This window comes from Camponotus vicinus, unplaced genomic scaffold (assembly GCF_025532165.1).
Source record: "Camponotus vicinus isolate PSW18456_S1 unplaced genomic scaffold, iyCamVici1.0 SCAF_11, whole genome shotgun sequence".
Lineage (NCBI taxonomy): Eukaryota > Metazoa > Arthropoda > Insecta > Hymenoptera > Formicidae > Camponotus > Camponotus vicinus.
This window is the reverse complement of record NW_028141947.1, coordinates 16253098-16276022: the sequence shown is the minus strand read 5'-3', so window position 1 is coordinate 16276022 and position 22925 is coordinate 16253098. Positions and strand designations below refer to the sequence as shown.

Below are 22925 nucleotides of genomic sequence, written 5' to 3'. Positions count from 1 at the left end.
TATATATATATATATATATATATATATATATAATTTATAATTTAAATATATATATATATATATATTTTTTTAATATATATATATATATAATTGAGAGAGTAAATATTCTATATCATATATAAAAATTTACATATGCATATGCACACATATATATTACATTGTTATGAAATATTATTTCTATAATTGTTTAATACCGTGAAAGTATAATAGGAAAGTTCTCAGTAACTAAATAATCATCTTCAAATAAAATGATGAGGTTTACTTCAAATTCTGAAAAGAAATTGCACACATAGATTTATATAGTTTAAATTTTTTAACAAAGCTATGACAAAATATTCTTACCAACTTTGAAATTGCTTGTGCTCAAAGTAGGACATGTAAATAATCTTGGAAATATCATGTAAATTGGAATAGCAAGATTTGTGCAAGCATTGCCTTCGCCGATTTGTATATTTTGTATCTCTGTAGCTGAAAAATGTAGTCTTATAAATTTTTGTCAATTTTTACATGGATTAATTATTCTTACCGTCTCTAGAGTATCCTTCTGCGCATCCACAGGTTTCTACCCTCACCAATTGTAATTCTATAGACTTTATAACAGCCTCGCAGTGTTCAATCACTACCTACAAACATATATAGTAACAGTGCAATATTACAAATAAAATAATATGAAAAAAAGTTATCTATATACTTCTCCTGTCAGAGGTTCAGAGAGTTTGCAATACAGAGAGTCTAATCTCCCTGAAATACAAAATTTTGGCACATTAGGTCTATCCCTAGCATTTTGCAGAGATTCTGGCATTATTTTAAAGAACACAATTTTACTGTGTTCTTTTTCTACTTTGCTGCTTGGTTTATCTTCTACTATAAACTCCAGTGACTTGCTCACATCTTTCGCGAGAAAGCTTCTTTTTATATCACAGCGTATCAAGTACTGTATATTTACAAAAACACCATGATATGTTTCATAAAGAGATTTACTTCCTCTTGGCTTTAATGGTAATTCAAATGGTATTTCTGTTTTGCCATTTGGAATCTTCCCAGATGGAGCAACATCCAATGTATATTGTACCAATTGTATTGGCTAAAAAGATAATTACAACTTTTTAGAATCTATAGACCTATACTTCAGAAAAAATTATATCTATAAAAAATAACAAAGATACAATACTTATATAGTTTTAGATAGCTTTTATGCTGTATTATTTATAGCATTGTACAATGTGCAAAAATCGACGTAAACGCAATAAAATGCTTTAATTCAAGATTTATAAAATAATAATTGTGCAAGATAAAGGTGCAACACATCCATAGGATTTATTAAATTTGTTATAAAAAAGATATGTATCACTAACCTTAACTGAATTATAAAATGCTTCGAATATACCCACATTCTTTGAGCTAAGTTGCAAGTTCACCGAGCCTTCCATAGTGAGAAATATGCCATCGTGCTTTACGTCCGAATTGCTCTTTAACAATATCAGACCAGCAACCACTTCCTACAACATAAATCGCAATTTCAGACCTAAATATCGAGTGGAAAAAATAATACTCGTATGATGAACGACTAACCCCCTCATAATATATTTTACTCGCACGTTTTAATTTTATATCTATATTAATAGACATGATTTTTCCAGTTTCTGTGACACTTGAATTACACAGCTGTTAAATAAATCAGCTGTCAACATCATCTGTCAATACACTACATGTTATCAACATACTTCAGGCAGTTGCAATCATCTAAATCAGCTGTTGTAATAAAATTTGACAGATTATTCAATCAAAATAAAATGTATAATTGTAAGACAAACTTGGCATAATTTCCTTCCATATATGATATTGTATAATCTGTATATATTTGCGGGCGTAGTTTTGATTATTTTTCTTTTTGTTTATTTTCTAGTGTTGTGTGTGTATTTCTAAATCATTTCATTAAAATTCTGCCTTTATATATCTACGAGTTCTCGTCAAATCAGATTACAAACTTTTGTACTATAAAAGTATATATTATATTATATTATATATTAATTTATTGATCTTTATATATAACTGGATATGACATAAGACGAAATAAAAACTATGAATTCTCAAGATAAAATTCAAAATTGTGAACTCTGTGTACAATAAATGCGTTCCACTTGACACAATTTTCGCTTCAAAATATAAGACTCTTCGCCCTGATTGGTCCAATGTTTTGAAACAAAAAAAGTTCCGCCAAAATATAAATATAGCCCATCGTTTTAATAACTCCTAATGTTTTATGGTGACAGTCTCTGAGCTTCTTCTATGAATTCAAGTGGCTATGCTGAAGGAAAATCTGAGTCACAAATATTAGTATATGCCATACTCTCAATTGTTTCAATTTAAATAGAGATTATTAAAATATATTAAATATTATTAAAATATAAATAATCTTCATAAATAGATAAGTATTGATTGTATTCTAAATTTATATTCTGCCTAAAATTAACAGTCTAGTATAAGACCGGAGGTACAAATTTTTGTATTTTCTTATGCATAGCTTTTTGGACCAATCAATTTCCTGGTTGTGCAAAAATTTACGCACTCGACCTAAGTTTGTAGTCTATAGTATACGTGACGTAAACTATAGATTTTCAGTATTGAAGGCAGTGAATATCAGAACACAGTCTATGGCTCGGGCATAGAATCGACCATCACGATTTGTTGCACATGCAGTTACATCTATATACGTGAAATTCTCTGATTTACCCCTCTGACCCCGAAGCGCCACCGAGCAAACAAATTCAAATCGAAGGAAGACGTTATAAGAGCCTCCGAGTTTTGTGACCTGTGTTGCTTACTTCTCGAAGGAAACGACGGTATATTATATTGGCGTCGCGAAAATAGCGGTTTCCTTTACGTAATTGACGATGGCGATGAGAAATCGGACCGCAGTTACGGTGAGTAAATAATTTATACATAATTAGGGAAGATATTTAAATATATTTTCTATAACCGAGGTCATCCTTTGGCGGTCATTGATATAGAGACATCTTTAAATGTCCTTCGCGTTCTTTTAAACGTGCTTGCCACGTTTTGATGAGCCACTTCCATTTCTTCAACATCCCAACAATGATTCTTTTACTTTTCCGAAACGTAAAAGTTCTTCTTTTGCGATTTCTTCTTTGGATATTTCTTCCCTTTTTGGCGCGTCATCCGCTTTCATCATCGGCGAACGAGATATACATGGAATATTCACGAACAAAGAAGATTAAATTCAAGCATTAATAATATTCTGTCGTTTTATATTAAAATCTTATTTTAATAAAAATGTACAAACGATAATTACATACAAATATGACGCAATTCCTATCATTTTATAATGATTTTCTTTCTCACAAATATACGTTATTTCATCTTTCTCCACCAAAAATGATAGCTTTATCTTGTGTAAAATATTGATTAAAATAGAAATATTAATATTGAATTAATATTGAAAATATATACATATATATGTTTCTATATTAATAATCCTCAGAATATTGTATTTCAAGTGCATAAATTTAACTTCTAGTTTTTCTTCTATGTTATAGATAAATCATCAAACAAATCAGGAAAATATTAAAAATGTAAAATCTTCAGTTGTTGTGAATTTAAAAAGGGCAGCACTAGGTGAAATAAGTAACAAAGTTAACACATTGAGGGGTGCACAGCCCATAGATAGGACTAGCTTATTGCAAAAGAAGAAGATTGGAATACCAAAGCGACAAGCTGTGAAACCAAATGTGTCCGAGAAGCCAGTGCAAGTTGTACAGCCAGTTATATCTGGCATCGCTAAAAAGGATAATGGCTCCAATACAGCTGCCATATCAACAACACCCCTTAGTCAAAAGCGAAGAGGGAGAAAGTCATTTTCGACAGACCTATTAAAATTTGAAGATATTGACGAAGAAGATAAAGGAAATCCTGTTTTAGTTTCTATCTATACCAACGATATACATGAATATTTAAGGACATTAGAAAGACAAACTCCTATTACAAAAGGATTTCTATCGGGTCAAGAAGTCACCCCCAAAATGAGGAGTGTACTTGTAGATTGGTTAATCGAAGTACATCAACAATTTCGATTAATGCAAGAGACATTATATCTCACGGTCGCAATTATCGACCGTTTTCTACAGGTAAAAATAACATTACTAATATGTTACAACAATAATAGTGCATTTATTCTTTTAGTTTAAAAATATGATGTTTTTTAATCTTTTATGTTACATTTCAATAGTATACCTTTTATTTTTTACAGGCTTTCAGAATCATAGACAGAAAGAAATTACAGCTGGTAGGTGTGGCAGCTATGTTTATCGCTAGCAAATATGAAGAAATGTATTCGCCGGATATAAGTGACTTTGTATACATCACAGACCAGGCATATACTAAATTAGATATATTGGAAATGGAATTGGTTATAGTGAAAACCCTAGATTACTCGTTTGGTCGACCATTACCACTGCATTTTCTTCGAAGATACAGCAAAGCTGGGAAGGTTATACATTTTTGAGACATTTAAATTTTCATTTGTGTTATCACAAATGATATATTATGGTAGATAATATATTATAATTTTCTAAATCATATCTTATGTTTTAAGGCACTTCCTATACATCATACAATGGCCAAATACTTTCTTGAACAAAGTTTAGTCCATTATGAAATGTGCCATTATCCACCTAGTCTCATTGCTGCAGCAGCAATCTATCTAGCATTTTTGTAAGAACTATAATGTTTTTCTTTTCATTGTCATTTTAAAATATCAATGATTAATGAACAATAATTATTTTTTTACAGAATTATTGGTAATGATGAGGAAGACGAAGATAAACATATCTGGACAGACACTCTAGTATATTACAGCACCTATTCTAAGGACGATGTGTTACCTGCAGTGAGTGATATAGCTGCCATGATAATTAATGCAGAAACAAGCAAACATCAAGCTGTGAGAAAGAAGTACGTCCATGTAAAGCATATGAAAATTAGTGTTCGACCGGAGCTTAAGTCGCCAATTATGCTTGCCATTGCAGCAAGAAGCAATGAAACAGATTTATAACAGAATAGAATTATATATATTTGTGACATTTTTTATTATGATAATGAGAGATATATTTTCAATAAGGTATTTGTATGTCATATTAAATGTATCAAACATATAATGAATCTAATCATGGACGTTATAGTTTATGAAAGAGAAGAATGCAAGGCAGAAAAAGAGAGAAAGTTAAACTGCGTCCTTCAAAAGCTAAGATAAAGAACTTTATCACAAAGTGATGAATATTGTATGAATTAAATATTTGACACAAATTTCTTATTGAGTCTATTCTCGTTCAGTTAAAGCAAAGTAACGAAAAACAGGACGTATTTAGAGATTTATATATACAAAAGTTTGTTAATATTAGCATGAAAATTTAGTCAGGTATCACTGATGGATTTTATTTTGGACTGAGATAGTTAAACTAGATAAGCAGAAATCATACAATGAATCTTTTATAATGAAATATTAAATAAAGCTTTTAGTTTTTATTCATAGCTGATTATAAAAATATTTTAATTTTGATATACGTCCTACACATACACACACAGATACTTTTTAATGTCACCATATAAAAATATATAAGTATTACAAACATATATACTTCATTTTGTATGTTTTTATATTCATATTTTTTCTCAAGTACAGTCTTTCTTAATTAATAGGGAAACCATTTAAGTTTTTTGCTTGCTACTGAAATATAAATTGCATAAAAGTTATGTACAAAATCAGAAATAAAGAAAATTTTTGGAGATTGAAATTTTTATCAATATGGTGATATAAAGTTTATACTTTAATTATATATGTTATACTACTATATGTCCTCTATAATATGTATATAAAATAATTATTGTACAAGTATATTCGCCTGAGGAAAAATGAAATTTTATATCGTTAGTTAAGTAATCTAAATTTTAACAATCTAAATTAAAAATGAATGTTTAATATATGACAAAATTTCAAAATTAAATATCCAAATAGCCACTATATATATGTATTTAGGCTTTATTAGTTAGAAATTATAATATCATAATGATATGTTACTAATAACTATACACATATCTTTGTAAATAAATAACTAAATTAATACAATATGTTTGCATTAATTAATTTGTAGTACCTTAATTTCGCTTACTATACAATAATAAAACTCCTTATATACACTTATAATATTTAAATTATACATATATTATAAGATTTGCCAACTAAACTTTTTGATTTATTCAATTGGCGATTAATTCATCAGATCGATATTCGTTTTCGTTAATTGAATAGAATTATTAATTTTGTTATATATTTGTCAGGTGAAAAGAAAGATTAGATTAAAAACGCCGAATTATAGAAAAATTTTATTAAAGGCAATTTTCCGCTAGCTAAGTTATATAATCGCTTTCGATTAAATTAATCAAAATTTATTAATATAATCGTTATTCTAAAACTCCTACTCTCTCATTGATATCATATTTAATTATGATGTTAAAAATGTGAATTTTTTTTCTTTCGAGTTATATAAGTCATTCTTTAAGTTTAATATTTATTATATATTTATTTAAATTCTTTTATTTCTCTCTTTGCTAAAAAATATTTATTAAGGAAAAAAGGAGAGAATAAAAGTTTAAACATATTTGATAAAAATGTTTAAAAAATACCTAGAACACAAGATGTTGCATCAGTTTCAGGCGGATGCGTTATATATCGTTCTGAAAAATAAAAACAAAATACATAACACATAAAGAATGCAATGAATATCATTTTAATATATTGCATGAGCACTTACCCACTAATTTAATAGGCGCAGTAATTTCTTGAATTTGTGCCGGTGTATAAATTGTCATTTTTTCCTGTCAATAAGAGATGTAGAGAGCACAATTTTCATGAATCGTTAAAGAATATTTTTAATAATTACTCACAATTTCGGCTAAACTCGTAGGGGCTGATTTGTCCCAAATTTCTGATTTACTATTCTCTATCAATTGAAGCAAATTTTTTATTTCAATGTGGAGTTTTTCCGCGCATTCATCCAATTCGAAGCGTACCAATACCTGGACAAGTTGAAACCATTCGTCTGTAAATAAAAAATATTATTAATTAAATATTCGGCCCAATAATTAAATCTGCTTAATAATGCCCTAATAACATTATTTATCATATATATCTACGAACACACCTTTATTTTTATACACAGTAGTAATAATCTGGTAAAGGACGTGTATTAGACCTAAATCTTCAAATTTACTGCCCTCCTTTAAACTTAAAAGTTTCCTCTCTTGTTTTCTACGATTTTTATTTGATCGGTAGCTTCTTCTAAAAAAAAAAAAGAAAAGAAGATACATTTATATACATCTTATTTTATCAAAATTATGAAACGTATATAATAGAGAAGTATGTACCTGGAAGCCGTAGAAGTCCGTGATTTTTTACTTGAAACAGAACCCGCGATGCTGCTTGTTTCGCTAAGGGAATCCATAATTTCTTTGCCGAATACCGATTCATCATGACAAATCGATTCGTCAAACGGTCGTGTTTGTCTCGCATTTATTTCTGCTCTTATTAATGCAAGGCGTGACTTATGTCTGAGAAAATCTTTCTTAAATTTATCCAATTGCAACATTACATGCTCTGCTTGTTCCATCACTCCAGGTATAATGTGTGTCTCTGTAAAAATAATGATTCAAGTATATATATGTATTTAAATTTTGAATTTTTGAAAATTATCTTTTACACAAATTACAAATTTTAAAAGTTTAATTTTATACAAGTTACAATTTATGTATTAGATATTAAGCTTACTCTTATTAATCACTAACCATGTAGATTTAGACGTTGTACATCATATGTTGTTCTTATGGCACGTTTCCAAATTTTTCCCTCGCACAATAATGCAACAGCTTCATCAACATCATTTAAGTAATCTTTTAGTATTGTAGCTGCATCCTCATAATTTCGCTCTGCTTTTAAACGCTTTACTAGCAGTTCATAAAGATCATGTAAATCTTTAGAACTGAAGAAATTACTTTAATTTTGACATGGTATAAAGCAGCATACTATGATCGCATCAATGCTGATGACAGAATAATGTATGTATAAAAATAAAAAATTATTTTCTTACCTTAATTTCATTTCTCTCGATACCGCGATTGCATCCTGCCAACTGTCACCTAACGTGCTAAATGCTTTTAAAGCTCTATCGAGATCGCCACTTTTATAAAACATCATACCGGCTTCTTGATATTTTGTTTTGCTTAGTAAAAATTCTCCATAAGCTCTAGCAATCTTTTTATGCTCCATACTACCTTTCTTAAACAATTTCATTGCCTTTAAGTATAGTTTCTGATTACGTACTAAATTAAAGCATTCCTCAAATTTAGACGAATCTCTGGATATATGTTCGAGCGCTGATTCATAACGCTTAAGGTGCATATCAATGGAATACTTCATATAATCGTCATTTAGCTTTCTTAAGCTATTTAAAAATGGAATATATTCCTTGGGATCTTTCGACGACTTAGAGGCTACAAACATTGTCAGTTCGAAATCATACATACCTAATGCGGTATCGTATAAAATATCGATATTTACAAAATGTAGCAAATATTTCAGTGCATCTTCAGCAGATGTGGGAGAAGGAAATTGTGCTGACTTTTGTGAGTCCTCTAGAATCTTGACTTGTTTCACTTTACCAAGTGCTTTTTCTAATCCTCGTTTTTCATGATTTTTCACTAAGCTCACCAATATTGGTTGTATCAGATTAACCGTATTATGTCGTCTCTCCATAATGTCTCTCAATAATTTACAAATCTCATTTACTTTGTTAACTTTGGTTTCGTTATTCCCCGATGTCACGTCCGATCGTACAGAACGGTTCGGATAACAATTCGCGTACATCGTGCTAGTAACGTTTTCATTTTGCAATTCTGATAGAAACAGGCTTAACCAATCTGGTTTCGCGATTTCTTCTACAAACTTTTCCGCGTTATCCATAAATAATTTCGGATCGTGATCGTATATTAAATTCAAGTTTATACGCTGTTTCCTCATTATGTCAAACGCTGTCCGATAATTACAGTTATCGAGATGGGATTTTAATATATGTAACGATAATGCCCTTGGTTCTATACATTCTAAATTTCCTCTAGGCATCTGCAAAATTGTCTTTGAATCTTGAGGTAGCGCTGCTATTATATAAGAATCTTTCTCCACTCGTCTGATATAGATATCTATAATGATACATTAAAAAATTAGAGAATGGAATAAAATATAGTATATATATATATATATATATATATATATATATATATATACATGAAATAAAATAAAGATTACAAGGATGTAGCGATTCACCTGTAAAAGATATCTCGTTACTGCCATTTTCCCAAGGCTTAACAGTTAAATCATGTTTACTTAACTGTTCTATGCCACTCTTGTTTAATGGAACACAAATCAATGTGTGTTGTTGTGTTGTGAGAAGCAAGAAATCGGAATGTACGTAGAAACTCGTAATGTTCTTAGCAATTTCCTTTCCATCAATCGAGAAACAATTTGTGCAAGACAGAGCAATGATAACGTCTTTTGAGTCAATTTTTATAACTTCCACTTGATAACATAGCTCTCTTAAGAGTACATCTGTCGGAACAAGTTCTTCTGCACCTTTGGTATATTTGAATACAGTCCGATCTACTACTATGTAAGCCGTATCTGCATCGGGAGAAGGAATGATATATTCTATCGAATTATCTACGGCATAAAATTTCCTATAGAAAGAAATTTAAGTTCATGTATCTCCTCATTAGATATATACAGTTTTATGTAGATCTTATGATATAATTCAGGAAAAAACTAAACTACGTACCGCCTCAGTAAAATATCGTTTTCTTTAGAATGTATTTCATCTAGAGACAAAACACACAAGAAATTATGTTTATATATAGTTATAGAAAACAATATAACATCTTCTGCGAGCCATAAGAAATGATGTGTGGCATACACACATTTATCAATTTCTGTTATGTCTGAAATTAAACAATCAATATCGTATGACTGGAAAGCTTCGTATTCTATTGAAGAAGAATCCTAAAATACAATAAATTATATATTGCAACGAGTAAATTTTACATATATTAGATTATATTACTATTTCGGTACGATAATTACCGTTCTTCGTTTGAAAAGCGTCAATCTGTTATCACACGATATAGTGCAGAACATATTACTGTTTATCAAAGATGTATTATCATTGATACTAGGAGCAAAGGCAATAGCATTTACTGGTTCTTGAATCTGTAAAGATTGATGTGCCATTGGCGGTGGGACAATTCCGTCTCTGAAACCAGTAACTAGCGTTTTTTTTCCATCAATAATGGCAATCACGGTATTGTCGTCTACAGTTTTGCCTCGACTATGATTCACGCACCAATTAAAAGAGCAAAACATAATTTCTTTCAATGTCAGAAGAATTAGTTCTTTTTGATCGTATCTTCCTTTAGTGCTCCATGTTGCGTATATCAGTGGGTTGTCTGTAGAGAAAACAATGGTCTGTTTGAGGTACCAATGACAATTATTCTCTGTCCATAATTGTAGTATTGTATGATTGAACATTCCTTCGCAAATAACAGCTAGAACATCTGAATTTGGTGACCAAAGTAGATCTTTCACCTGCAAAATATTCATTCAGAAAAAATTACACAAGGCAATCTTGAGAATATTTCAATATTTCAATATTTTCAATATTTAATATACCGTTACTTCTCCCGGTGCAAATGAAAGCGGAAAATCAGTGTATTTGAGACCGTTTTTTTCAAAGAGTGCAACTACATGTTTATTGGCCAATCTTTGGATTGTGGCAATTAGATTTCCCAATGGCTGCCAAGCCAAACATTCTTCCAATCCGTTAGTTGGTTCGCTAGTGTAGCATAAGGTACCCTCTCGATCGAATACTTTAAACTGTCGAATTTTCGTTTGGATATGCAGGAAACTGATGGCAAATAGAGTACCATCCCCGCGCCAAGTGATTCGAGGACGACCATCATCCAATTCGTTTGCATTCAATTCTTCTGCTTTAGCTTTAGCTGCTGCTTTTCCTACGGAACCATGAAACTGAGTCTCTTTTTTGCCCCAACCAACAGTAACAAATTGTTTCTCTCCAAAGTCTTTCGCATATAAATCTACCTATAACATTATATAGATATGTTAGATAATTTTACAATTAATAAAATTATATCAGTTATATACATTGTAACTTGTAATTTTATACATTAAATAAAATTTAACGAACTTTGCAAAGATACAGAATACATTACCTCTGATATTACTTGAAAATCAGATACCATAGTGATCACAGTTCCTTTACGTGTTACAACTGTAATGATCTCATTATCTGGACTAAGTTTCAGACACTCTAAGTAATCATCAAATGTGGTTATTTTTTGTATAAAATTGACTCGATCTGATACATCCAATCTGGCAATAGCACCAGATTCATACGCGCAATACAACTCCTGCATCGTAATGCAATATTCAAATCCAACAACCTTGGAGTTTCCGTATCCGGGTAAATTTATACTAATACTAGTAATATCACTGTTATCCTCCATTGATATTATATAGATTCGATTATTAAATAAAACGTATACACTGAGATCATTTGGATCGATCGCACAATGTATACATTGCTCAGGTTCATGAACATTTTCCTCAACATTATCTTTCATAAATTCGACGCTCCGGCGTCGTAGCTGATGAACCGCCAAGTTCCTCATGATTTTCGACGGAGTCACACGTGCATCTAATTATGCTACAATCTTCAATCTAAAAAAGATACATATTTTAATGTTATAATTTACAACTCAAAAATTATAGAAAAACGTGAGATATTTTATGAGACACGAAATACGTAAAAAATAATTTTATATCATTTTATATACAACACGTGAAACTAACCTGTTCATCTACCACAAGGAATCACAGGTAGACGAGCTGATGCGAGAATAAGCAAAGACAAGGACTGCGTTCAGCAGGAAAAGCTGCTTTGCAACTGTTGTAAAATTCGTGAATCTGATTGGTGTATGCTCTTAATTTTGACTGGATCTAAGAGCATACACCAATCAGATTCACGAATTTTACACAGTTGCTAAAGGGTCTGTTCTTTTTAGCTGCACTACTACACTAGTGCAATAAGTTAGAAAGAGACAAACATACTTTCTTTCACTCTAATTGCACTAGTGCAGCAGTGCAGCTAAAAAGAACAGGCCCAAGGCGAATCCACAACGCAAGATGACGTCATCGTCAGTAGTTCGCGTCCGCTCCGCGACGCGGCGCGCGAGCGGCCCGTTGCCGCACGGTAGTCTAGTATCCCGCGACTTCGGCCCTCGGTGGTGTCGGCGACGACGATCTCCGGACGACCGACGAGTAAAAGTAGCAGGCGGCAGGCGGTGACTGTCACGGTTCCGTGCGCCTCGCGAGATCGAACTTGACTCGCGCGCGAGTGGTAAGTCCGAGTGATCGACCGACTAATTGACCGCCGGACGGACGGACTGATCAACGGACTGACGGACGGACGGACGGACGGACGAGCGATCAGCAGCGCCATCGGCAGCGCGATAAGATGAAGCGGCTGTGAAGAGGCCACCGCGACCAGGCAACCGACCAACCACCGTAGCCACGCGACGCGAGGTTCACGCGGGTGGAAATTAAATTAGCGCTCCTCTGACCGAGATTGTACGCCGCGGGTTACCCCGTGGATCCCACCGGCCGGTTTCCCCGAGTGTCGGCTGCGAGGCCGACGACAGCCGACGACGGCGGCGGCGGTGGCGGCTGGCTAGTGCGAGCTAGCGCGTTACCGTTGGAGGATCGACGTCGACGAGAAGGACGGCCCGAGGCTTCTGGAGGAGCCGCGAGGAAAACTGCCAGGCGACTCGTGCGAGAGAACGCGATTTACAGCGGATTTACAGAGAGAGAGAGAGATCGTACGTATCGCGGATACGTGTCGACCCGTACGATACCAATGGTGCATCTTGCATCGCCGATAACAACGACCCGGAGAGCCCATCCTGCCCTTTGTCCCCGGATGGGTTCCGCGACTTCCTTTGTTTATGCGGATATCGCGGGTCTGTGTGCGCGCTCTGCTCTCGAGGGGTGAAAAAGAAAATTGTCAGCCAAAGATCCCGTTCTGTTTTTTCCGTTCGTCTCGAATTTGTCGCCCGCCAAGGGATCCAAGGCCACCTCGAGACTCCGTCGACCAGCGAATCCATCTGCTGGGGTCCACACTTGGACCCGCACGAATATTCGCCTACGCGCGAAGCCGCGCGCGCGCGCGCGCGCATCTATCACACACGCGCGCGACGCGTGTCCATACGTGTGTGTGTGTGTACGTGCTCGCTCGGTGCGGCAAGCTGTCATCAGCGCTGTCAATTCACAGCCGATCGCCGTTCGTCCCGACGAACGAGTGTTTGAAAAAGAGATTATTGATCTCCGTTTCTCTCTTTCTCTCTCTTTCTTTCCTCGATATGTATTAAGGTATCCGAATATCCGGTTTATAGATCGCGATGCGAAATGACCGCACGGTGCGGCCATGCAGCATTGTGTTTTGTGTAGAAAGAAAGGGTGGGAGAGACTGAGAGAGAGAAAGAAAATTCTCGATGTGGTATGCGAGAGATGCTAACGATGTTGCTCGAGACGATTTTTTACGTCAACATATCTATTCTCGTTTGCAGTTTAACACGAATGATTCTGTAACAAAAAAGCAAGGTTGCATCTGTTAATGTGACTATCTCTCTCTGGGGCAGATTACACAAATATTTCATTAAAGTTTTAAAAATATACATAATATAAAATGTAATTCACACACACATTGTTACTATTTTCTATGAGAATCGAAATTTGTATCGTAAATTATATCAGAGAGAGAAAAGTGCTTTTTTGAGTTATATGAATTGTTTAGATTGATAATAGAAAAAAAGAAAAACAGAATGCATTGTTTCATTGTTGATAATTTTTGCTAAGAATTTTCTAAAATTAAAAGATTTTCATAAAACTTTTAAAAGTGGAAGGGATAGCAAAGCACACATTTTAATTTTTTTACTTTAGACAAACTTTTCTTTAAGAGATGTTAATTTAAAAAATATTTGTGCCAAAACATTTTGTGTATTTTGTATATTTTGTGTCAGTGTAAAGTTAATCTTTTATAAATTTGCATTTTCTTTCTTCCACAGATTTTTGCATAAACAATGGCAGCGTTACCACGAAGGATCATTAAAGAAACTCAAAGATTAATGCAAGAACCAGTTCCTGGTATAAGTGCTGTACCAGACGATACAAATGCTAGGTATTTTCACGTAATAGTAACGGGACCTGAGGATTCGCCATTTGAAGGCGGACTGTTTAAGCTTGAATTGTTCCTACCTGAAGATTATCCAATGTCTGCACCTAAAGTTAGATTCATTACAAAAATATATCATCCAAATATAGACAGGTAAAGAGAAAAGAATCATAGTATATTTATTTTAATTATTAATTATACAGATACACAAATTTTGTCTTCATTGAGTAATTTCTAACCATAATTTTATTTTTTATCCATTGCATGAATTGCAAAAACACAAATAAGGTGTCTCTGATAAATATAAATTTTTCTCTTTAACAATAGATTATACAAATAATTAAAGTTGCTTATATATATTTATATATTAAAATTATAATGGTTGAAATAAGAGCGACAGAGACAAATAGTTTGTTTTCTCGAGATATGTTGTTTAAAAATAATGCAATTATATTTTATTTTACCTGCAGATTGGGCAGGATTTGTCTCGATATTCTCAAAGACAAGTGGAGTCCTGCACTTCAAATCAGAACAGTTTTGCTGTCTATACAGGCGCTTTTAAGCGCGCCGAATCCCGATGATCCTTTGGCAAATGATGTAGCTGAACTTTGGAAGGTCAACGAAAGCGAGGCGATACGTAATGCCAAAGAATGGACTCGAAGATACGCTATGGACAACTGATCTCAGCCTTGTCAGATCGCCCACGACAAAGCAAAGCGACGTTATTCCTACCTTTCCCAGACTTTTGATCACCATACCCGCACCAATTGCGTATCCGGCACCTGTGTCCACAATTTTGCTATAAAAATAAAAGTTTTGTAAGAGTAAAACAGAATGGATATTTTCTATATTGTGAGGAAAATGCGAGGCACTGTTGAATTTATTCAGTCGTTCATTAAGGAATATCTTCGGAAATATCTTCCTACATTGAAATGTTGCAAATCTCTCTTTCTATAAGAGAGCAGGAACAAAAGTTTCCCTCTGTGAGAAGATGCGATGGGATATGTTACAATATATCTATAAATTTGAAATTGTATTAAGCAAAAACATGCTATATACAAATCTCATATTGCTACGAAATCTTTTGTGCAATTTATAATTTATCCTTTTTTTCTTTCTTATTCCTAATGTATATTATTTAAAAGAATTGAAAGATTTGTTATTTAATATACAGATTTTCTTCAGACAAATTTTTATTGTATATATTAACTGGTTATATAAGTATATTTCTCTCTCTCTTTGTCTAACATTATAGATTTAAATATTATTGAATAGAGCATATTTAGAATAAAGAGAGAGAGAGAGGGAATGGCACAAGATCGATATATAAAAGTAATGTAGCTATTATTTATCACATGTTTTATAGATAATATATTTAAAAAATTACAAACGTTTTTTTTAATCTATATAAACTTGAATTTCTAATTATTTTATATGAAGGTATATATACAATACTATGAAATCTGTTGGGTTTTATAGTATTTTAGTTTTTAAAATTTATATAAAAAATTATATTCTAATACTTTTTGGTTTTACTCAGAGAAGTTTAACTATATAAATGAATAGAAATCTTCCATTATTATGTTAGTACTAATTGCCAATTAATCACTTAATGTATAAATATAAGTAGAAAAAAATCTTTGTGTATTTTACAATAATTAAATTCTACTTATTGAGATATGAGTACGCGTAATATAAAATCTGTGCACAGAGAAAATAAGAATTTCTATATATAAGATTAATTGTTTTATGAAGAATGCTTATATGAATGGTGTAAAATACATAGGAAAATATATGCATAAATACTTTCGATTTAATGATTAAAATTAGCAATTGTAATAATATGTGCAAAGGATATCTAAATTGACATATATTGCAAATAAATAAATAGCAGTATAGTAGAACCATACAATATCTTCGTAACAAAACAATATGTGGCAAAGGAATAATACATATATTGATAGGAATCTATATTTAATATATTCTTGTCATAATGAATGCATTGGCTCAATAAAATATAAAAATAATATCAGTTTAAAGTTTATATCTAATGCATTATATTGCGATAAATATGAATAAAAATATATAACCAGTTAGTATATCTTACGAAAAAGGAAGATTACCTTTTTTTTAACAATTATTACAACAGGGAGATTCTGTAATTTAAGGACACGGGGATAGATTAAAATAATTGTAGATAATCTGCAATAATAAAGAGATTATTATTAAGAGTTTGGGATATATAGAATAGTTATTGTATGCATTATTACATGTGTACCACTTACATGCAAAAGCTAATATGGCATAATTAATATGCATAAAACAATTAAGATCGAGAGAAATTTTAATGTAACGTTCGTTTAATTTTTAATGTACATTTCATTACGTTCATCATCAATTAACTATGTTTCTATTTCACGAACACGTCAATATCTCTCTTTACTCGTTTACTTATGTCATTCACGGAAATATTTTAACATACATTTCGATTGATTAAAAATAAATTTTTACTTTAGATAAGTTATTACGTTACTAAGTTACATGGAAAAATTAATAATAAAGTACTAACAAAAAAATTATTAAAATTGATTTTTTTTATAAAAACATCTATAGGCTTTTATATATATATATATATATATATATATATATATATATATATATATATATATATATATACACACACACACACACACACACACACACACACACACACACACACACAAAACATATGTGTATGTATGTATGTATATAAATAATATAAATCTCATACTTTTATTGTAAAAAAAATATATTAGTAAGAATTTTGATACACTTTTCATAAAAATATCAACATTAACTCATAAGCATTAATGCTATAAAATAATAAAAAAAAAGCTCATTAGGACATTTTATAGAGAGAAAGAGTAACTTTTTTATCGGTGCTTCTACTTTTCATGATATTAATAGTTTAGATTAATTTTAGATCGCTTCTATGAAATCGCTTACAATCTATATATATTTCACTGCTTCATGTGTCACGCGAATCAATATTTTCAATAATTCAATATTTTGAAGAAATAAAACTTTTAAGAGAGAGACGGAAAGGAAATAAGAGAAAAATGTTATATCGTTTTCATCGACATATCATTGTGCGAAAAATCCAAGATATATATAAATACATAACTACGTTTAAACTTGAATTCAAAATTACATTTTATTGTATCTTAGTATGGACTAGCATATACCATATACACATTCAATATAGCTCACTTATAATTTATAACTTATTATACACTCACAAACATTGATAAAGACAGTCATGATATCTTGTAGCATGTTTCATGACTGGTGAAGCTACAGCGCAAGCTCTATATATAAGTATATATATACATATACATATATATGTACATATATATATATATGTATATAATATATATATTATATATATATACACACACATACGTGTGTAAGATATAATTATTTTTATTTGTTACGAGAAAATGGCTGGTTTCAATTATTTCATAACGAGATTTTGGGAATTTTGTATCTGTCATTCGTACTGACTTTGCATGATCATTATTCATTATTTTATAAGGCTTAATGATATATAAAACACACATGCTTTGTTATCTCTCAACTAAATATATATCATAAATCAGGCATATATTATCCGCCATGCCTTCATTAAAGGACGAGCATGATCGTACAAATATCGTACAATGCTTGGAAATAATTGCATGGCGAAACTTTCTTATTTAACAATTGTATAGATATACTTATTTAAATTTAAAGAGAAAACAAGTTTACTACACATCTTCTTACATTCGTTCATACATAATTCAACAATAATTATAGAAAAGTTAGAAAAGGAAAAGATTGCACAGGAAAAAAATTTAGATGAGTAGAGAATATCAACAGATAATATTAAACAAATTTAATACCACTTTATGCTTAAAAAATACTTTGATATAAGCCACACTTTAATAATTTACATACCCTTAAAGGATCAAAATAAGAAGTACTTAAAATTTAGAAATAAAATATAATTTAATAATACATTATATTTCTAAAAATAAACAAATAATGGATGGACAGATTAACAGCATATAGGTTGTGGATATTATTATTAAAATGTGGCTAAACACATTCACACAGTCAGGGTGGCTTACGATGGCTGAGTATTAACTTATTATGTATGTATATATGTATATATATATATATATATATATATACACATATACATATATATACTTTTCTGTATTTATATTTATATATATATTCATCTTATTCTTAGCATAATGACTAGATAAGTTTCAGCCACCCAATATATAACATCTTGTGTTTGATCCCATATATTATAATCATATCTCTGTTGCTCATCGAATATATGGTTAAAATTTCTATGCCAAAATTCATTATCCTAACGTATATATGATCATGATTTATTCTAAATTTACTCTGGTGATCTTTCGGCAAAGGATAAAGGACCTTTTGCATATTCATTTAAATATTTGCCGAGAAAGAATGAAGATCTTCTAGCCCACAATGATATATCGGTTCCTCATGATATGCAGTATCGTATAATATGCTTGGCTGTATCCTCTTCAATCAAGTAATCGAGAATTATCATATATATTTATACATACGTATATATTTCACGAGACATTTCTCACGTAACTATCCTCTCGAGGTTTTCCACGCGCAGCGTTGACTTGCATTGGTGTACATTACAACTATTCTCTTTTGTTCTTTTATACATTTTATGTATCAAGTATTATAGCAACGAAAAGAACCTTATATACATGCTTTCTTATCCATATCTACCTTCCAGTGAATTGTTCCGTACGAAATGTCGCATATATTTATGGCAAATTAGAGATCTCTGAAAGTATATCAGTATAATCGAAGGAGAGAGCTCTGATTTAAAAATTTAGATAATACAAAAACTCATATCTGTTATACATACATATATATATATATATATATATATATATATATATATATATATATATATAATGGAAAAATGTCCATAACATGTTCTTAATCTTCCAAAAAATTAAATACTAATTTATTTATTAGAATATTAGTATTTTCTGTCGTGTGTTTGGATAAAAAAAAGTATGGCTTTTTTTATAATACACATATGTATTATGACACTATGTGAACACATAAATTCCATGATTTATATAGCATATTTAATGATGAAGAATTCAGAACTTGGAAAATATAAAGCGCTTAAATTGATGAAAATATGTCTAATTAATACACGGGTCGAAAAAGTACTATCAAAACTGAAAATTATTTCCATTTTCAAAAAGAAGATGCAAACAATTTTTAATTAATTTATTTTTTATATAAAGTTATAATACTACAGTTTAACATGATTTGCTTGTCTCGAAAAAGTCAATTTTTTTTATCTATGTTAAAAAATTAGACACTTTTTTACAAATAATTGCGCGTTCGCTTTGAATTATAACAAGTTCTGAACTCTATTCTTTAAATATCCTATATCTGAATGATATCAGAAGTGAAGACAATACACAAGCTTGATTTTCTTGCAAATCAGAATATGCCATTTTCAAGTAGTCGCATACACATATTCACAGACAAAATCTGAATAATTTTTGTGAAAAATTATACATACTTTGCTGCCTTGTTTCACCTTACTACTTAATGTACTTTGGCATTGAAATTTTATCAGACATCAGGAATCTCAAAATTTGTATCATTGCACACTTCTTGATATTTGAAGCAGAATAGTTTGAAGGTGAGAAATCTTCAGCAAAAATAGATAAAACTTAGATTATTGTGGCATATAGTATTTATATAGAAGACGAATGCATTTTCTTTCGTTTTTTCCTTTATACCAGTATAAATCTGGCGAGAGTTGAGTTTTTGAAATGGATGATTGTATCTTATTGGGTTACACATAGAAGTCAGTCTGTATATTTTAGAAGAAATTTTCCATTGACAAAGTCAAGAATAGAGCTAGAATTCACTTTGTATGCCTATGCAATGAGAGAAGCTATATTAAATTGAATACAATTTACATATTTTACATGTAACTATTATACATGTTATGTTGAAGTGAAGACTTACTGCAAGCTGATATGAATAAGATGCGCATCTATATATATATAAGCCTTTTTTTAATTATTACTATAATTATTTTTATGAATTGCACCTTTCTGCAGATTCTTGCGAAAAATAAATGAATTGAAGGAAATTTTATTCTATGAAATTGAACATTACATTATCCATAATCGAAAGTTCATTAATGATAATGTATTTCTTGATCATTTTTCATCAATTTTTCACAGAAATCTGCAAAATAAGATTGCTTAAAATTATTACTTCTCAAATTGACGCGTCGCGATGACGTGTCGAATTTTCGAAAGATATATGATAGAAAATAAAAAAATTGTCATAATTATTTATTTAAAAAGCTTATATCTTTAACTGTAATTAAAAATTCAGCGAACTTTAAGTCAACAATTCAATGAAGATGTCGAGTTTTTATTTTAAAACGAGTGAGAGAGATTAATTACAAAAGTTTCTAAAATATCAAAAGAGAGATAGATAGAAAAAAAGAGAGAATGCAAAATTCAAAAATTTAGAAATCCCTATCCTAAAGTGTTTAAATTGAGTGAAATCTTATAACTATAAAATCTTCTTAAATACACAGCCATTTCTCAATATTTATCAATATATGCTCAAAGAAGCAAATGATCAATGCAACTTATTGAAGACAAGATAATTTTTTACAATCTTGTAGTTTACTGCAATTGCGAGAAACAAAGACAAGTCATGTACTTTTCCCAAAAATGTGTAACATAACGTAATTATATGCTCATTAAGGAATTATTACATTTACAGCAATATTTGAAGCAAATAAACCTAGAGTTTTTTTTAATATGTCCAATTTTTCGTGGACGGCAATCAGTTACGAGGATTATTATATGTATCAATGGATTTCAAATGTCGAAAAATAATAGGCGTTTTCCAGCAAGTGAAACAAAAGACACAGTGTTACATTGCTTAACACAGTAAAATGCTAAGTACAAGCGTGTAAAATGTCCCAATGTTGTAAGAAATCTCATAGGTACTATTTAAATTATGGCAATATCTTTGAAAATATAAAATAAAATATATAATATATAAAACAAAATATATAAAAAAATATGTAAAATTATCACTTCTCTTCAAAATAAATTGTAATTCTTTAAATTTGTTTATAACAATCGAAAATCGTACAATATATCATAACCATGTTTTAATCACAATAGAGACCCTTTAATATTATAAAGTCAAAACCGTCTTTTGAAGAGATTTTCAGAAATTAAACATACACTTTGATTGTTCCAACAAGAACTTTACACAGTGTTACACACTGTGTAATTTAGCATGTCCTAGCTGGAAAACACCCAATATTATACAATGAATGTGCTATGTTATAGTTTCGATACAGCCGAGTATTATAGAATAGTGATACATAGGCATACAAGATCCACTTGGTGGATCATTTTTTTCTCTTTTTCAATATAATACACAAATCACTTGCGAAAAATCCTTAATATCTTGTAAAACGAATTATTCGTTAAGAAAAATCTTGCTTATTGCGCTCTTCTATATAATTACTATATCGTTATTTATTACGAGATTTACGCATTCCAAGTTTACTACGATAGATAATAATTTTAGTACAAATTAATTAACATCATTGGGCACCAAGCCGCAAATATTCGCCGGCCTTTTAAAGATAAAAAAGATTAAATAAAACATTTCAGCCCTTAAAGTATCTCCCACATGAGAGATAGAGAGGGAGATCCTTTTTATAAATATTACTATGTCATTAAACTACGTAATATACAGTTCCAGCCCTGCTCTAGCTGTTGGTAAAGAGCTTTGTGCTATTTATAATCATGTGCAACTGTATCACCTATCTTCCTTGGCGCGAATAATGCGATTCTCTGTAACACAGAGTATATGTTGTATACTAAAAATCTAAAAGAGAAATATTTTTCCTATCGTCTTACTCGATTGTATTAATAAGTCAAAATTATGACAATTTTGTCGCAATTTTTATATATGTATATATATAACATTCAGACATGTAATATGCGCCGTTATTATGTATATAAGAAATATTGAAAAAGATATCTCTCTCGCTAAATTTCAGGAAAACATATTTATGTTATAGAGAATCTCATTGATTAGTACTATATATATATCTTACGATAATCATATAAATTATGCTTGAGTAAATATTTAGTAACATTTCTGCGACGTACCTATATAATCTTGTTTACTAAGCAGGAGCTGGTGAATGTATCGAATTGTCCCAATAAGAATCGAAACACAAAGCATAGATTTGCGTAGAATAATCTGTACAGTAAAAGTAGAGCGAATAGTGTACGGTAGTGGATGGCGGATGTATTGTCTGTTCACTACGCATCAGCCAGGCAACTGAACGCTTTTATATATACACCGGTGACTCCTGGCCGGTTAATAATCTAAACATCGACGTGGGCATCGTTTTCATCAAAATCTAGAAAAGAACAAGATATTCCGTGATAATTCTTG

At 30.9% G+C, this 22925-nt stretch overlaps 5 protein-coding genes across 31 annotated transcripts in view; 2 read left to right on the top strand and 3 right to left on the bottom strand.

Moving 5' to 3' along the window:
- Positions 1–90: 90 nt before the first annotated feature.
- On the bottom strand, positions 91–2008 carry LOC145962020 (vacuolar protein sorting-associated protein 26C). Of its 3 annotated transcripts, none has more exons than XM_083082747.1 (6): positions 1573–2008; positions 1356–1499; positions 692–1084; positions 527–623; positions 343–462; positions 91–270 (listed from the first exon to the last, which is right to left on the bottom strand). In XM_083082747.1, exons 1-6 carry the CDS (start codon positions 1627–1629, stop codon positions 188–190), a joined length of 894 nt encoding a protein of 297 aa, XP_082938873.1. In that variant the 5' UTR covers positions 1630–2008; the 3' UTR covers positions 91–187. The 3 variants fall into 3 exon arrangements, with proteins under 3 accessions (XP_082938873.1, XP_082938874.1, XP_082938872.1); XM_083082748.1 differs by having other exon boundaries at positions 92–270; positions 343–468; positions 1599–2000; XM_083082746.1 differs by having other exon boundaries at positions 93–270; positions 343–468; positions 1573–1999.
- A 634-nt stretch (positions 2009–2642) lies between these two features.
- Positions 2643–6033, top strand: LOC145961906 (G2/mitotic-specific cyclin-B-like). The gene is made up of 5 exons (XM_083082496.1): positions 2643–2924; positions 3558–4145; positions 4268–4507; positions 4613–4731; positions 4810–6033. Exons 1-5 carry the CDS (start codon positions 2895–2897, stop codon positions 5069–5071), a joined length of 1239 nt encoding a protein of 412 aa, XP_082938622.1. The 5' UTR covers positions 2643–2894; the 3' UTR covers positions 5072–6033.
- A 353-nt stretch (positions 6034–6386) lies between these two features.
- On the bottom strand, positions 6387–13089 carry Elp1 (elongator complex protein 1). The gene is made up of 14 exons (XM_083082491.1): positions 12245–13089; positions 11987–12080; positions 11347–11854; positions 10787–11215; positions 10202–10702; positions 9900–10120; positions 9392–9801; positions 8160–9267; positions 7858–8051; positions 7441–7705; positions 7218–7354; positions 6961–7115; positions 6828–6891; positions 6387–6750 (listed from the first exon to the last, which is right to left on the bottom strand). The coding sequence occupies exons 3-14, from the start codon at positions 11803–11805 to the stop codon at positions 6689–6691; spliced, it is 4005 nt and encodes a 1334-aa protein (XP_082938617.1). The 5' UTR covers positions 11806–11854; positions 11987–12080; positions 12245–13089; the 3' UTR covers positions 6387–6688.
- Positions 12373–16595, top strand: LOC145961907 (ubiquitin-conjugating enzyme E2 N). Of its 2 annotated transcripts, none has more exons than XM_083082498.1 (3): positions 12373–12533; positions 14257–14516; positions 14834–16595. In XM_083082498.1, exons 2-3 carry the CDS (start codon positions 14272–14274, stop codon positions 15042–15044), a joined length of 456 nt encoding a protein of 151 aa, XP_082938624.1. In that variant the 5' UTR covers positions 12373–12533; positions 14257–14271; the 3' UTR covers positions 15045–16595. The 2 variants fall into 2 exon arrangements, with proteins under 2 accessions (XP_082938624.1, XP_082938623.1); XM_083082497.1 differs by having other exon boundaries at positions 12374–13011.
- Positions 16596–17537: 942 nt separating this feature from the next.
- Positions 17538–22925, bottom strand: part of LOC145961903 (uncharacterized) — a 47310-nt gene continuing 41922 nt past the window's right edge. For 22 of the 24 annotated variants that reach the window (XM_083082469.1, XM_083082474.1, XM_083082477.1 and 19 more), the window contains one exon: positions 17538–22890. In XM_083082469.1, coding sequence (XP_082938595.1) covers positions 22819–22890 — 72 coding nt within the window. In that variant the 3' untranslated portion in view covers positions 17538–22818. The remainder of the gene's footprint in view (positions 22891–22925) is intronic. The other 2 variants (XR_014435742.1, XR_014435743.1) reach the window with 2 other exon arrangements.

Bases quoted from the DNA above. Each gene is read 5' to 3' on its own strand.
- LOC145961907 (XM_083082498.1), top strand. From the start codon at position 14,272: ATGGCAGCGTTACCACGAAGGATCATTAAAGAAACTCAAAGATTAATG. The intron at 14,517-14,833 runs GTAAAGAGAAAA...TTTTACCTGCAG, and splicing joins TATCATCCAAATATAGACAG to ATTGGGCAGGATTTGTCTCG.
- Elp1 (XM_083082491.1), bottom strand. From the start codon at position 11,805: ATGAGGAACTTGGCGGTTCATCAGCTACGACGCCGGAGCGTCGAATTT. The intron at 11,216-11,346 runs GTAATGTATTCT...ATAATGTTATAG, and splicing joins ATTTTCAAGTAATATCAGAG to GTAGATTTATATGCGAAAGA. The intron at 8,052-8,159 runs GTAAGAAAATAA...TAATTTCTTCAG, and splicing joins TCGAGAGAAATGAAATTAAG to TTCTAAAGATTTACATGATC.
- LOC145962020 (XM_083082746.1), bottom strand. From the start codon at position 1,629: ATGTCTATTAATATAGATATAAAATTAAAACGTGCGAGTAAAATATAT. The intron at 1,500-1,572 runs GTTAGTCGTTCA...TTTATGTTGTAG, and splicing joins GTAAAATATATTATGAGGGG to GAAGTGGTTGCTGGTCTGAT. The intron at 469-526 runs GTAAGAATAATT...TACATTTTTCAG, and splicing joins AGAAGGATACTCTAGAGACG to CTACAGAGATACAAAATATA.
- LOC145961906 (XM_083082496.1), top strand. From the start codon at position 2,895: ATGGCGATGAGAAATCGGACCGCAGTTACG. The intron at 4,146-4,267 runs GTAAAAATAACA...TATTTTTTACAG, and splicing joins TTATCGACCGTTTTCTACAG to GCTTTCAGAATCATAGACAG. The intron at 4,732-4,809 runs GTAAGAACTATA...ATTTTTTTACAG, and splicing joins GCAATCTATCTAGCATTTTT to AATTATTGGTAATGATGAGG.